We start from the raw sequence: 13,976 nt of genomic DNA, 5'->3' as shown, positions 1-13,976 counted from the left end.
ATAACTATTTTACAATGGTCACTTTAAGTTAGACTGGGGGGTTTACAAACCTGGCTGTGGACCAAGGTCAAATCTATTTTAAGACTGAAACATCTCCTATCTCCTATCAGCGACCAAAGGCAAGACACTTACTTTCAGCTTTATTGAGTTCAGCGGCCAGCTGCTCTCTTGTCCTGGACTCTTCTTGGAGACGCTCATTCAGTTCTTCTAGGCACCTAAGTGACTCTGTTGCCTCTTGTTTTTGTCTAAATGACTCATGCATCAATTCTGTCTGTGTAACTTTTGCACGTTCAAGCTAAAACAGGAGGGCAAGAGAACACACAGGAAAGTAAGTGTTGGGCAATCAGTGTCATTTTTCATAAACAAGCAAAAAAACTAAGAAAAGATCTGAAATAAAGACATCTTATTAAATTATACCCACACCCTTGAAGCACATGTCAACATCAGGCAGGAAATGTCACACCAAATACACACATTTGCTGCATACCACTTTCTGTAAGAGATATAGGCTACTTTTGTTAAGCTACAGAATTTGTTTCTTACTTTAAGTCAATGGACATAGATTCTATCACACAATTGTGGGTGCAAAGCTCTCTGTATTTGCTGTAGACTTCGAGAAAACTATGTTCCAGGACAAATCTTCAACATTATGACTGTTAACTCCTTTAGTACTGACTGTATTTTGTTGTAGACTAATAAAAGAAGAAACTCACAGGGGGGGGGTACGATAAATGAAACTGTAAGGCTTGCTTATTAAATAAAAGCTTTGTACTTCTGAAAGTATTTGTAAAAACTTTACAGCTTCTGAAGATATTTCATTTACTGAAAAACCTTAGGCTATAGGAACATTACCCTTCAAATGTTGTCCGTGTACACATTCGAGGATGGCAAAGATGGCAAAACAGACAGAAGGCACAAATTTGAAGCAGGAGGTAAATGGGTCAGTGCTGCTGTTTCAGCTATGTGAAATCAAAGAAAGGCATTGTCTCTGCTTGCTTCATCTGGGCCCCTAAAGGGCCTTCCCCGTGACCTGTCTCAATCAGTATGAATCGGAAGCTTCCAAAAACAAGTGACTGTGTGTATCTGCAACAGGGTCACAGCAGCACATCTCCAGAATCTGTAAGTTTATATGTCCTTTGTGCATCTCCAAGATATAACTACCAAGTTTTAAATTTAAAATACAAATATAATGGTTTCCACCTTAGATATAAGTAATATCTCTTAAAACACATTAATATTAAAATGTAACTATATATAATTATAACTATAACAAAAATATAATTATAAACTACCAACATATTAATATAATTATGCATTGATATAATGATTAATATGTGTACTACTTAATATTACTTCTCTCCTTCATGTCTGAGTACTATTCACAGTATAACATAGACTGTAGAGTCACTAAACATTATGGTCACTCTAAATCAGTGGTTCTCCATCTTTCTAATGCTTCTACCTTTCTACCCTCATGTTACTAAACCATTGATCCAAATAAATGTTCAAAATATCCAAATTCGACCATTCTTGCTTTAATAAGATGTTTAAAATATAACTTAAAACGTTATTCCAATGAGAATTCAACACAAAAGAATAAAGCTTTTATATAAACACCTTTAATTGGGAAAAGGATTTATTCTTTTTAAATGTCAAATAAACATTCATGTAGACTGCAAAAAACATGGTCAGAAAGTATGATATGTACACATATACCTTTTTTTTTTCAGTTTAGTTGCAACACTATTTCCAAAAAGTACCAATCACTTCTGCATATGCACATGTAAACCCCTCCAGTAAATTACTTCATTGCTACCTACTAAATATGAGAACTCTCTAAGAGTTCAGAGCTGTAACCAACACAGTGCATTTCTTTCATATTTAAAATTTACAACAGAAATTCAACAAAGGATTTAAAACAAGGTAAAATACTGCTTTGAGTAAATTGCCAAACACTTGCTTTTATCTGTCATTTTACTATGTTTAAGCTAGTTAGAGTGACAGTACACTAAAAAATTTACAATAAGAACCAGAAAAGGCAAAATAAAATAGTTGATGCAATAAAACTGAATAAAGCTAAAAAACAAATTGGGATAGCACATTGGGTTCACACTTCACTGGGATAAAAGCTTCTTCAAATTTTTACCTAAATAATTTATATTTGAATTCCTCTCACCCAAGCATGCATGATTTCTACTATGTGCAACAACATTCAATCTATAAAAAAAAATAAAATATAATTCATAGCTTTTGCTTCTCAGCAAACACATAACACTGTGGGTAAAGCATTAATAAATATTCTGTCACATTAAAATTGTTGGTGAGGTAGCAAAACTATTCTGAAAATCATCTGGCATGTTAAATATTAGCTAAGATTTATAGCTAAAGTCATGCAAGTCATAAAAGAATATTCGTAAGACATTTAAAGATGCTATCAACCAGAAATCCTGAACAAGTAGGCATTTTTACAATGAGCATTTAACCTTAGCAGTACTTACAAAATATAGTACATTTTGGTATTTTCTCTATATAATTAATAAGCTTACTGAAACAGAAACAAGTCTAATGGGCTCTTAAAAACATTTAGAATACAAGCTGTAGCCAATAAGGCATATGATTACAAACAAGCCCCAACTGGCACAGCAATTCACTGGGCAGTCTTAGGCAGCATAATACCCATTCTCTCAAATACATTTATTCCATTTTTATTTTTTAAAGTTTGGCTCAGCATTACAGACAGACAGAATCTTTTTAAATAGCTTGACTGGTACTGAAGAAATTTAATATTTAGATCACTGTACTATCTGAAGTGAAAAGGCTGGGGTTTACTGAACAAACATTTAGCATTTCTGCCCACCTCAGGTATGTTAGTAGTAAGTCACTATAGTAACGCAAGAATCTGGTCCATTCAACCCCCACAAAGACAGTGAGATTTTCCATTCATTACAGTTTACTACATTTCTAAAGTACTATTTTATACTTACTGAATAAGGAGGGGTAGGTAGTGAAATTTTAGAAATTAGCTTTAATATGTGTCCATCTCTTTTGTGAACAAAATGAAAAATAGAAATGTTGACAATTACTGAGTTATTTTCATCCAAATGTTCAGATGAAGGATAAGGATACGGCAAAGGCACACGAGATTCAACTTCATAAATGTCTTCCTCCTGTTCTTCCAACCAAGAGCCACTGAGCTGGACAGTGGCCAAGTAGGTCCTATAAGAATCCATTTTAGATAAGGCTGCCTAGCTTCTTCTATTCCAATTTATTTTATTTCATTTTTACTACATTACAAAGTTCCTTTTAATTTATTAAGACATTCTATACTAGTATAAAAGTAAACTTAATTCACATAAAATGAACAAAAAAAAGCTTATACAAAAGTTCAACTTAAATGTAACAAAACACAATCCCCACTAAAGTCCATCAAGTCAAAAACCAAAACAGAAGCAAAACAAAAGAAAAAAAGAAAAAACACAAAAAATCAAGAATAAATGCAACAAAAAATGGTTCCAACTAAAATAATTAAATCATTGACAAATGTAAGAATAAAATTATAAAGATCTAATTAGTCAAGCAATAGGACTGTGCTCAGTATTCAATGTGTCTACAGTAATAAGTAGACCTTCCAAGTAGACCTTGGCAGGCAAGGACGGCTTGTAAATCTCCATGGTAGCACTTCTGAGAAACTGTGCTGAATTTCCTCTTGCTGTTCAAGCCTCACAATTCACAAGGAAACTCTCCTCTGAGCTAAGCTATTCAAATAAACACCATGCTGAGCCAAAAGTCTCAGTGAGTGTCACCTAAGTAAGAGGCCAGAGGGTGTGGTTAAAGCCTGTACCTATAGGTACATGGACAGGTGGAATGTAAGTACCCACGCCCACACAAAAGCCTGCCTAACAGGATACAAGTTCCATGTCAGAACTTTGAAAAGTGTATTTAAACAAGTTTATAATGCTTTCGAGATAAGCTAGTGTTTTTCCATCCTACTAAAATGTTGCTTGAAGAATATAAAATAGAAAGTATGATTGTGTTCACATTATTATTTCAAGTATATCAGAAGAAAAATAAACTGAATTAGAACCTGGTTGGTATTTTCTTATAAACAAGACATTTAAGAAGCCACTGACTTATACATGTTTTGGTTACAACCCATTTTCAATGTCTAGAGTGCAAGATAAGGAAATTTTCCTTTGAGAAGCTGAATAATATATAATACTTGGCAATTACATAACTCATAGCAGACTGTAGGCCGACATTAAAGCCCAAGTTGTGATCAACAGCCAGTCTCTGGTAGCTCCAAAAACTAAAGTAATGGTGAGTGAGACAGCCACTCCAAACACAAAAGATAAATAACTTACGTAAAAAATATTCCTGATAATTAAAGATTCTCTATGACGATTGCTTTGAATAACAGTCATTCATTTTGATAGTTTTGTTTTCTATTTTGTAAACTTACTAAACCCACAAAAATCTTTATCTAAGTGGAAAAACCTACTCTAAAGCAAGCAGGTAATAATACCATGAAAATTGGTTTTATAGTCATTTTTATTACAGTTTGTGCTGGCATTCAAATTCTTCCTAGCAACTAGAAAACAGGGCAAGAAAAACAAAAACAGAATACCATCACTACTCCCCCCGCCCCACACACATGACTGTCTATCTATCTATCAATCTGGAAGGGAGGGAGGGAAGAAGGGGGATGTAAGGAGAGAGAGGGAGAGAGAGGGAGGAGGAGAGAGAGAGAGAGTAAGAGAGAGAGAGAGAGAGAGAGAAAGAGAGAGAGAGAGAGAGAGAGAGAGAGAGAGATTGATTGATTGATTGATTTCCCAGAACCCTGGGGTGATGGCTGTGGTTGCAGAGCCTGAAGCAGAACGATGTCCACATGCTGGGCACTCTTGTTATAGATGCTTACATACTCAAGTTGTTGGAGATATCTTATTATTTATACAATATGGAAAAATAATCCCACTAGTACTGCAGATAAATGTACTTATACTTTTCTTTCATGTGTGTGTGTGGTGGGGGTGAGGGGCATATGTATATGTGAAAGCCCTAAGTAGAAATCAGGAACCATCCTGAATTACTCTTCCATCCTATTTGTTGAGGCAGGGTCTCTCTATTAAACCCACAGCTTGCCAATGTGCCTTGTCTTGCTAGCCAGTGTGCTCTAGAGATCCCCTATCTCTGTCTTCTGGGACTGAAGTTACAGATAAGCCACCAGACCATGGCCCCCTCTTCCCCTCTCCCTGAATGTCTGTGAGTTCTCAACTCTGACCTTTACACTTGTGTGGCAGGTGCTTTAATGACTAAGAATCTCCTCGGTACATTTAGTTTACATTAAAAAAAAATTTTTGAAACCAGAGGATGACTTTGGATATGTCCCTCCACTGTTCTCTGCCTTACAACATGAGATGGTCTTTACTGAACTTGGCTAGGTCAGTTAAGCAAACCCTCAATCCTCCTGTCTCCAGTCTCTCCTCAGCAATGGGATTGTAGGAGAATGGGGCTATGTCCAGCTGTTTACACAGTCACTAGAGATGCAAATTCAGGTTGGGCCTGAGAACACTCTTATTCATTGAACATTTTCTCAGCATTTCTAAACATTCTTCCTTAAAATAGCCTTTCCTTATTTTCTCTGCAACTAGCTAATTTTGATAATCTGGCATTCTGTTTCTACTTTGTGAAGAAAGAATAAAACCATGTAGGTAAAAACATATTCTTCATACATAGTAACATTTAAAATAGGAATTAAGCACACAGGCAAGAGACAAAAAGAATGTATAATAGATTAAGATAACTTAGCATGAGGAAAACTGTAACATATTTCTGAGCCTTGAGAAATGTAATCACCTAAGATAGACAACTGAGTTTCTACCAGATTGAAAAGAGAAGCACCTGTGAACCATACTCTCAGAGCTCCTTCCACTGGAGCCCACAGACTGTCTCCAAGCATCTCCATCACACTGTAAAGCAGGCTTTCCCAGTAAACATGTGGATGGAATATAGGCATACATTATGCTGATTCAGGAGAGCGAGTGAGAGACTTAGACCTGCCAGTAGGTAAATTACCTTTCAAATTGAATATATAAAGCCAAACATTAATCTACTTTATGGAAATGGGTTACAATGCAGGTAGATACTTTCTGCTTCCCTGAAACTTAGTGGAATGTTCCCCAGTTCTTTTATTAAATCAAGATGTACCTACCCTAAAGGAGTGGCATGGCAAACCTTAAAACTAAGTACAAAGTTTCATCATGTACTTTCTTGTACTAAAACTATACAACATACAGGACCACTAAGAAAGAAAATGAAGAAAAGAGGAAAAGGAGGGAAGAAGGAAGGGAATGAAGTAAGGAAAGGAGGGACAAATGAACTTTGAATATTCAATGTTTACTTAAACTTTTGGACCTTTACAATGCAATTTAGCACCTCACAATCACCTGTAAGTCCTTAGCAGAAGGCCTGGCACAGCAGAACCTACACTTTCCCCTTGTGCTCAGAGCTCCATGTCTTCCTACCCTCAAGGAGCTGGATATAAACTGATGCCCTGTCCTGCATCTGTCACTGCTAATCAATCTGATTTCAATATGAAAAAAAGAAAAAAAGAAAGAAAGAAAAAGAAAAATTTCACTCGGACTTTCTCATGCCACCTCTACTTTCATTACAACTGGATGCCATGAGATTGATTTATTTCTCCAACTATTGAAGTCTGAACTGTTAATTCTCCTGTATCACTCTATTAAAGTGTTTTCACCAAAGTCACTGACGACAATCATAGCATCCCTAACTTCTCCTAGGTCTCTAACCCTTTTGGAAACTCTTCATTGATCTTTTATGAAACTACTCCTATGGCTCTCATCTCACCTCTGATTCTCAGAATCTTTTGTAGATTTACATACTCTACATTTATGTCTTTTATTTTTTTAAATCCTCTCTTATATACCAGTATTCTATGAGTACAAAACCCCCCACCATTTTGTAGCTCCTCTAAGATTATAAAGCTTGTAATGAATTTAATAACACACTTGGCACAAATATTGTGTTTTATAAGACTTATCCCTGAGGGTAAGAAAACAGAAAAAGAAGGCAAAGCATAGTTTCAAACTCCCGGAAATGATGACATTTCTAAGTTCTCTCCAAACTTCAGACTATTTTCAGAATCTGAGAGGTCTGAGAACACCCACAATTTCCACATTTCTTAACCCCTGCATTAAAATGCAACTTTTGTGAAATGGAACCCGTGATTCACTTCTCTCAGGCCTCAAAGTGTTCAGGCCTGAGGCACTCCCTTCATTTTCACTGCACCTTCCTCAATGAATTACGTCAATCTCAATCCCATTCCTAAATACACACCAAATCAATTCCCACCAATCCAAAAGTGATCTCTGCTACCTCTCACCCGGGATAATCAGAGTCTCCCACTTTTCCACACTTGGTACACCTTTCCTCACCACTTTCCTGCCCATCAGGAACCTTACTCTCAAAAACATACATTTGGTGTCGTTTTTTCCTGCTAAAATATCTTAATTACTTCCTATATCTCTTTTTTAGTGAAGAGCTACAATAATTTATTTCACAATGGACTCTGTCCTGTGATCTTCACCCATTTATAAACTCTCATAAAGAACTAGCTACTGCTTGCTCTTCAACACAGGGCTGCCTTACAACATCCTAAGCCAACTGTCACAAATTTTCTTCTTGATTGCACACCTATTTTCCTTATCCTCAACTCTTCATTTCAATTCACTGTCTCCTGAACCAGGGTTTCATTTCTGCTATCTCACTGAAATTGTTCTTGGAAGGTATCCAGTGAAGCCACTTTTTTCACTTTGAACTTCTATTACCTATCAGTGTTTTATGATAGGCAGTCATCATTCATTCATGTTCAGACGTCAGAAGTGCTGACTAAGGACACAGACTGTAGTTAAACAGCCTGGGTTCAAATTATAACTCTACCACCTATCTGACTGCTAAGCTGGGCAAGTGACCTCTGGAGCTTCTTTCTGAGTTTAGGTCCTGTAAGTGCACCCACCACTCCCAAGTACTCCAGTCTATCTTTAGCAAAGTGCCAAAGTGCTGGTTTTGAAAATTAAGAATCTCAATATGCAAACAATCTCTATTATCCTTTAAGCAATGAATACATAAATTGGTACATCTATACAATGAAATATTCCTCATTTACAAAAAAGAACAAAAAGAAACTCCTACCATAAACACACCATAAGAGAATCATAACATAAGGACAGTTTGTTAAGGCACTTGAGGCAGACTTGAAAGAGAACATGAATATGATTTCATTTGTGACACTCTTAAAAGGCAGAGAATGGGAAATGACTGACTATAAAGAACAGAGCCAGGCAGGACACACTATTGGGGTGATGGGATTACATTGCATTGTGACGTCAGTGTAGGTACATGTAACTCTCAACTGGAAGAACTGTCCACATAGAGATAATTTTATTCAATTAAAAACAATCACTATAGGAAGAAGCCAAAATAAAAAAAGTTTACAAACTGAGTCTATATAAGAAAAATCATACTGACATGGTAAGGATGAAAAGAGTAAACATACAGAACTTTGATTGTAATGTATACTACAAAAAGCATTATTTATAGATACTTTGTTACAAACTATAGTTAGCACACTTGATTCTCCTATCAGTATAGATTAGCAATTCTGAAATTCTGAAATTACATAGGGATCAAGCAATGTTAAAGGCATAAATAAAAATACAACAGAACCAGAAAAATCTTTCTTACTCTTGGAGTTATTGATAGGAATCGGAAATATCAGTATACATTTTATTGCTGTTTTAGTGATCCTGGAGCTTACTATGTAGGCCAGGCTAGCCTTGAACTCAAATCCACCTGACTCTGCTTCCAAAATGATGGGCATTTGTTTTATATAAATGTACATACATACCTAAGAGCGCGCACGCGCACACACACACACACACACACACACACACACACATAATTTCAAACTGCTCACTAAAAGAAGGTATGATATCTAAGTAACTATGAGTATATTCAGCATCCTGCTCTTGGTTTAAGTAGCATTTTCTAATAAAAAGTTACTTTTTATAGAACTGGTTGCTCCTAAAACTGAGGCAGAGAAAATACAAAACACGTGCATCTTACAGGAAAAATATTCAAAAGAGAAAGGATTCTCAAAAGGTACAAAGGCTGACCTATAAGATTTCTCAATGCTAAAGCTAGAATAAAACAAAAAACTAGGGTCTAAAATTATAACCCAAAGAACAAAGCAGCCCCAAGTCCGTAATTCTAAGTTAAGTGCATAAAAATAAAAGGATAGGTAGCTCACACTTGAGTTACAGTCCTGGATCTGTTTTCACACATTTTCTTTTTTAAACAAAGGGTCTCATTAAGCTGCCAAGGCCTACCAAAAGATGGAATTACAGGTTTCCTCTACTAGACCCAGCTTGAACACATGCAATCATTAAAAGGAAGTCTGACCAAGGCTTTGTGGAATAGTAGAGAGAATTATTAAGTCGGCATCAAACTCAGTAGAGACTTTAAGATAGCACGTTACCTGACTACTGGTTTCACTTATGACCTCCAGTAGTTTTTCTACCGCTGCTTGTAGTCGAGAGCTGACATTCAACATTAGCTCTACATTTTCAGGATCTATTTCTGGTCCAGCAAAGACACTAGTCCAAAATTGCTGTGAGAGGTCTGCTCCTTCTTCAGTTACTTTTGACCACTCGCTGTCATTTCTCGCTATGGCACATCCAGGATAAGAGGGTACAGACTCATGCGTAACTAAAATAATAGCAAATAAAAGGCATAAATTAATCAGAATATTAAGTTACAACATTTAATTAACTAAAGATATCAAATGAATTAAACTTGAATCATTACAATTTTAAGGTCTTCAAACTGACAAAATGAATATGCAAAGTAGGAGCATTGATTAGAAAGTAAGAAAGACTAGGAAAAGATAGTGCTATATTAATAAGAGCATAGAAATTAATACTTGGGTTAGTCAGATTCTTTTCTTTGATGGAAAAATTATTTTTTGGTGCAGGGGATCAACTCTGGAGCTTTGATTATATGTACTGAGCCATATTCACAGTCTTATTAAAAAAAAAACAAAAACAAAACAAAAAAACACCTTTGAGAGGACTTAAAATAGATGTTTAAGTATCAAGTATTGTTTGAGAAGTGATGAGAACTCATAATCTCATAACGAGAAGGTAAACACATCAAGATGACAAAGATGAAAGGGGGCTAGGGAAGTGGCTCTGTGGATCAAGTGCTTGCCAAATGAGCATGAGTACCCAGGTAGACCACACCTGTAACCCTAGTCCTAGGGAGAGGAGACAGGTGCACAGACAGGAGTATTTGGTGCTTGCTCCAGGTTCAATGAGAGAACTCGTATCAAAGAACAAGGTGGAGAGTAACGGAGGAAAATCCCTGATGTTGACCTCTAGCTCCCACATGAACACATGTGACTGCACACAAAACATCTACGACCATCAGCCCACGTCATCTCTTTATGCAGTGGAAGAGTCAAGGTGCACTGAGTACAAGAGCAAGAGCTTATGTTTATCTAGACTTAACAGAGCTAGAGCTCACCACACTCACCAGGATAGCACCCTAGAGCTCGCCACAATCACCCAGGATAACATGCTAGAGCCATGAAATCAGATGCAGCTTTTATAACCACATCTACTAGTGACCTCTACTGAAGAGATCATTGGTGACAGATTATGAAACTAGAACAGGCAACTATAAAGTATATATTCTAGGGCACAATTTTAAACATATGCCTTAAAAAAAGATTATGTATGTATGTATGTATGTATGTATGTATGTATGTATGTATGTATATGTTTGCCTGCATGTATGGATGTATACCTTGTGTGTGTTGTGTGTATGTATACAAAATTTTGAGCCACCATGTAAGTGCTAGGCACCAAACCTGAATTCTCAGAAGAACAGCAAGTGCTCTAACAGCCTAATCATCTCTATAGAACCCTCAAATGTACTATTACACATAACTTTATGTAATTCTCATCACTGGCATAGGAACTAATATAATTTTTACCTTGCATCTTATTTTCCAATTTAAAAGAAAGCACAACCACTATACTAGTATTTCCTTATATTATACATGTATAAGTCAAAACTGTTACAGTTCACGATCTTGGGATTCAAAATGGTATGCAAAATATGCAAATAGTACAGTACAACAATACATACTGTAACATTTACTAAGTCAAATGAAGCTGTCTAGAAAATATATATTTTTGCGGAAGCTATGGGAGCAAGAAATTTTACATGCTACTGAAGAAACAAAACCATATATGACATACACTATCTTCATCTGTGAGACTGAGTACATTCTAGTGACATTTGATATTCATGGGGTTGGAGACTATGATAAATCTAAGGCAATGAAAACAGTCTGAAATTATGAAAATATTAATCTTTAAAAAATATATATGAAGAAATGGGGGTGAAATGTGAGAGAATTTTAAAAGAAGATAACTAGAAAATAGGCTGGATCCAAGTTGTGAACTATCTTAGATTTTGTTGGAACTTTGTGGGGTTTTCTAAAGATTAGGAAGGGTTAGTCATATTTTTAAACAGGAATATAATAGCATCCATAGAAAAGAATAGATTTGTTAAAAGGCTATTTCAAGTACACAATGGGAGGTGATAAAAACGATGGCGTAAAAAGACACAAGTAGGGAAGTACAATAGAGGAGAGGATACAAGTTGGACACTAGTGAATGAAAAAGGCAAGGCAAGAAGAAAACTGCAAGATGTTTGTAATGATACATTATTTATGATTTATTAAAGCTTGACTGAGGATTCAGAAGCAAAGTTAGCCACAGGCCATAGAAGTCATGAACACACCTTTAATCCCAGAAGCCAGAAGCCAGGAGGTGGTGGTACACACTCAGGATTAACAGAACAGTGCAGCATGACTTGTGGTCAGAGGAGCAATCGATTAGCAAAAGACTAAAGATACTATACATACATAGTAGTAAATCTCAGGCACAAAGCACAATGTAAAAGTCATGGGATATCAGTGTTTCTGGACTGGGTAATTTAAAAAGCAGGTACTAAAGTACCCCCCAGAGATAAAGATGAAACACATTCAGTAGTTTTTGTTTCATAGTTTGGTTTTAGTCTTCAGGTAGGGTCTCTCCTAGGTAGTAGTCCAGGCATAGGGGTGATCCTGCCTAGATGCTCTTGTCTGGGCCACATGGTGAGTTCAAGGCTAGCCTGGTCCACAAAAAAAAAAAAATCATTTCAAAACAAAAGAACAAGGAAGGAAAGAGAGAGACAGATCTGATAGTGATTAAATTGCCCAAGGTCATGATGAACCTGAAAAGAGTCAACACCTTCTCATCATTAGGACACTATTACTATTCTACAGCATAGCACTATGCAAAAAAGAAGTCATGGGAAACAACCTGCCATTCCTGCCTTCACAGTAGAGAGAGAAACATCTATCCTCTAAGACATTTCAGAGTTAAAGGAACTCATTTTGTCAGGTGATCTGCCATTCCTGCAGACTGAAGTGAAGCTACACTAGCTTAACCTTACCTTTCAACTTCATAAACTAGCTTATTCCCATAAGCAAGAAAATATTAACAAATCTCTTACTTATGTTTTCAAGGGTTAGTAAGTCCATACCTGTTAAAAATCTCAACAAGTTCAGGCCACATGTGTTACAAGAAAAAAAGCCATACATAAAACTGAAGAGTAAAAGCCACTCTATAATCAGATTAAGACTTAATTTTTGTTATGACAAATGAGACATTAAAGAAACTTTTAAAGGTTTTAGCTTTTATAATGCTTCCATTCAAAAATATGAAGAAATGACAGGATGAATTCTAACACACAAAGCACATTAATAATATTTTAAAGCCAGTACTTTATTGGGGTTTATGAAAACCTCAACATTTTAAAACCGTAAGTTATTTTAATTCAAAATTTACAAGAAAGTGAAAACTGGATCTGTGAGTGCCCCTTTGTAAATTAGCAAGTCAACAGCAATAGCTAAACATAAAAACATAAAATGTCAACTGGAGAGCACACATTGATACTAATGTTAGCAAAATAATCTTTGAAAAAACATTCTACACACTGTACTTCTGTGTATTTAAATTTTCCTCTTGTATTGCAGTATTACTCTTTTATAACTGGCTCCCAGTTGAATAATATTTTAAGGACTTACTTGACTAAGACATATATAGAATGTTTTTAAGCAAAATATCAGTTCTACTTTGATCTTGCCTCTGGTGAGAATGCCAGTTCTTCCTGCTCTTAGTAATCTGAATTATTACGGAGCAGCTATCATGGAGAAAATGCCAATAACAGTTGCTGGAAGTTCAAGACATGTCTAATAGGATTCAGCTGAGGTATTTATCATTGATAAATAACTACTAGGCCTTTTTTGTTTTTAATGGACATAAAAAACATTTCACCTACACTGGAAAATTAACTTCTAAGAAGCCTAATGGAGCAGATGTCCTTTGAGATCTACATTCTCAAAGTAAATAAACATCAAGACAATCTTCTGTGCTGAATTTAAATTGTCAAATTATCGCTTTTATAATGCCCAGCAAACTTCTTGACAGGTGAGCCCAATGACTTTGCTGAATGTTTTAGTATCTCTGACAACTGTTGACACAGAAGTATCTGCAATCCATTCCTCAGGGTATTTCTGACTTCAGACATCATCACTGTCTCAGGTTACGTGGTTGAACAGTAAAATTCTTCCCTAGCTGGCTAAGTAAGACCAGTTCATTGTTTGGGTTTTTTTTTTTTTTTTTTTTTTTTTTTGCTTTTTATTTGTTTGTTTTGGTTTCTTTTAAGTTTAATTGCATTAAAGACTTTTACATGTTTAAATGTTAACTTTTTCTTTACACATACATTAAATCCACACACATTAAAAATATACCCTTTGCTCTGGAGATTACACAGGAAATAAA

At 35.8% G+C, this 13,976-nt stretch overlaps 1 protein-coding gene across 1 annotated transcript in view; it reads right to left on the bottom strand.

Annotated features, from left to right (window-relative positions):
• The window catches only part of Akap9 (A-kinase anchoring protein 9), a 117,298-nt gene that overhangs the window by 46,271 nt on the left and 57,051 nt on the right, over positions 1-13,976 (bottom strand). Inside the window, exons 21-22 of the mRNA XM_051174610.1 lie at positions 9,557-9,786; positions 133-295 (exon numbers count right to left, since the gene is read on the bottom strand). Of these exons, the coding sequence (XP_051030567.1) occupies positions 133-295; positions 9,557-9,786 (393 nt within the window). The remainder of the gene's footprint in view (positions 1-132; positions 296-9,556; positions 9,787-13,976) is intronic.

Source organism: Phodopus roborovskii, unplaced genomic scaffold (assembly GCF_943737965.1).
Source record: "Phodopus roborovskii unplaced genomic scaffold, PHOROB, whole genome shotgun sequence".
NCBI classification, from domain to species: domain Eukaryota; kingdom Metazoa; phylum Chordata; class Mammalia; order Rodentia; family Cricetidae; genus Phodopus; species Phodopus roborovskii.
Note: the sequence above shows the minus strand (reverse complement) of the source record. Positions and strands in the feature narration are given on the sequence as shown.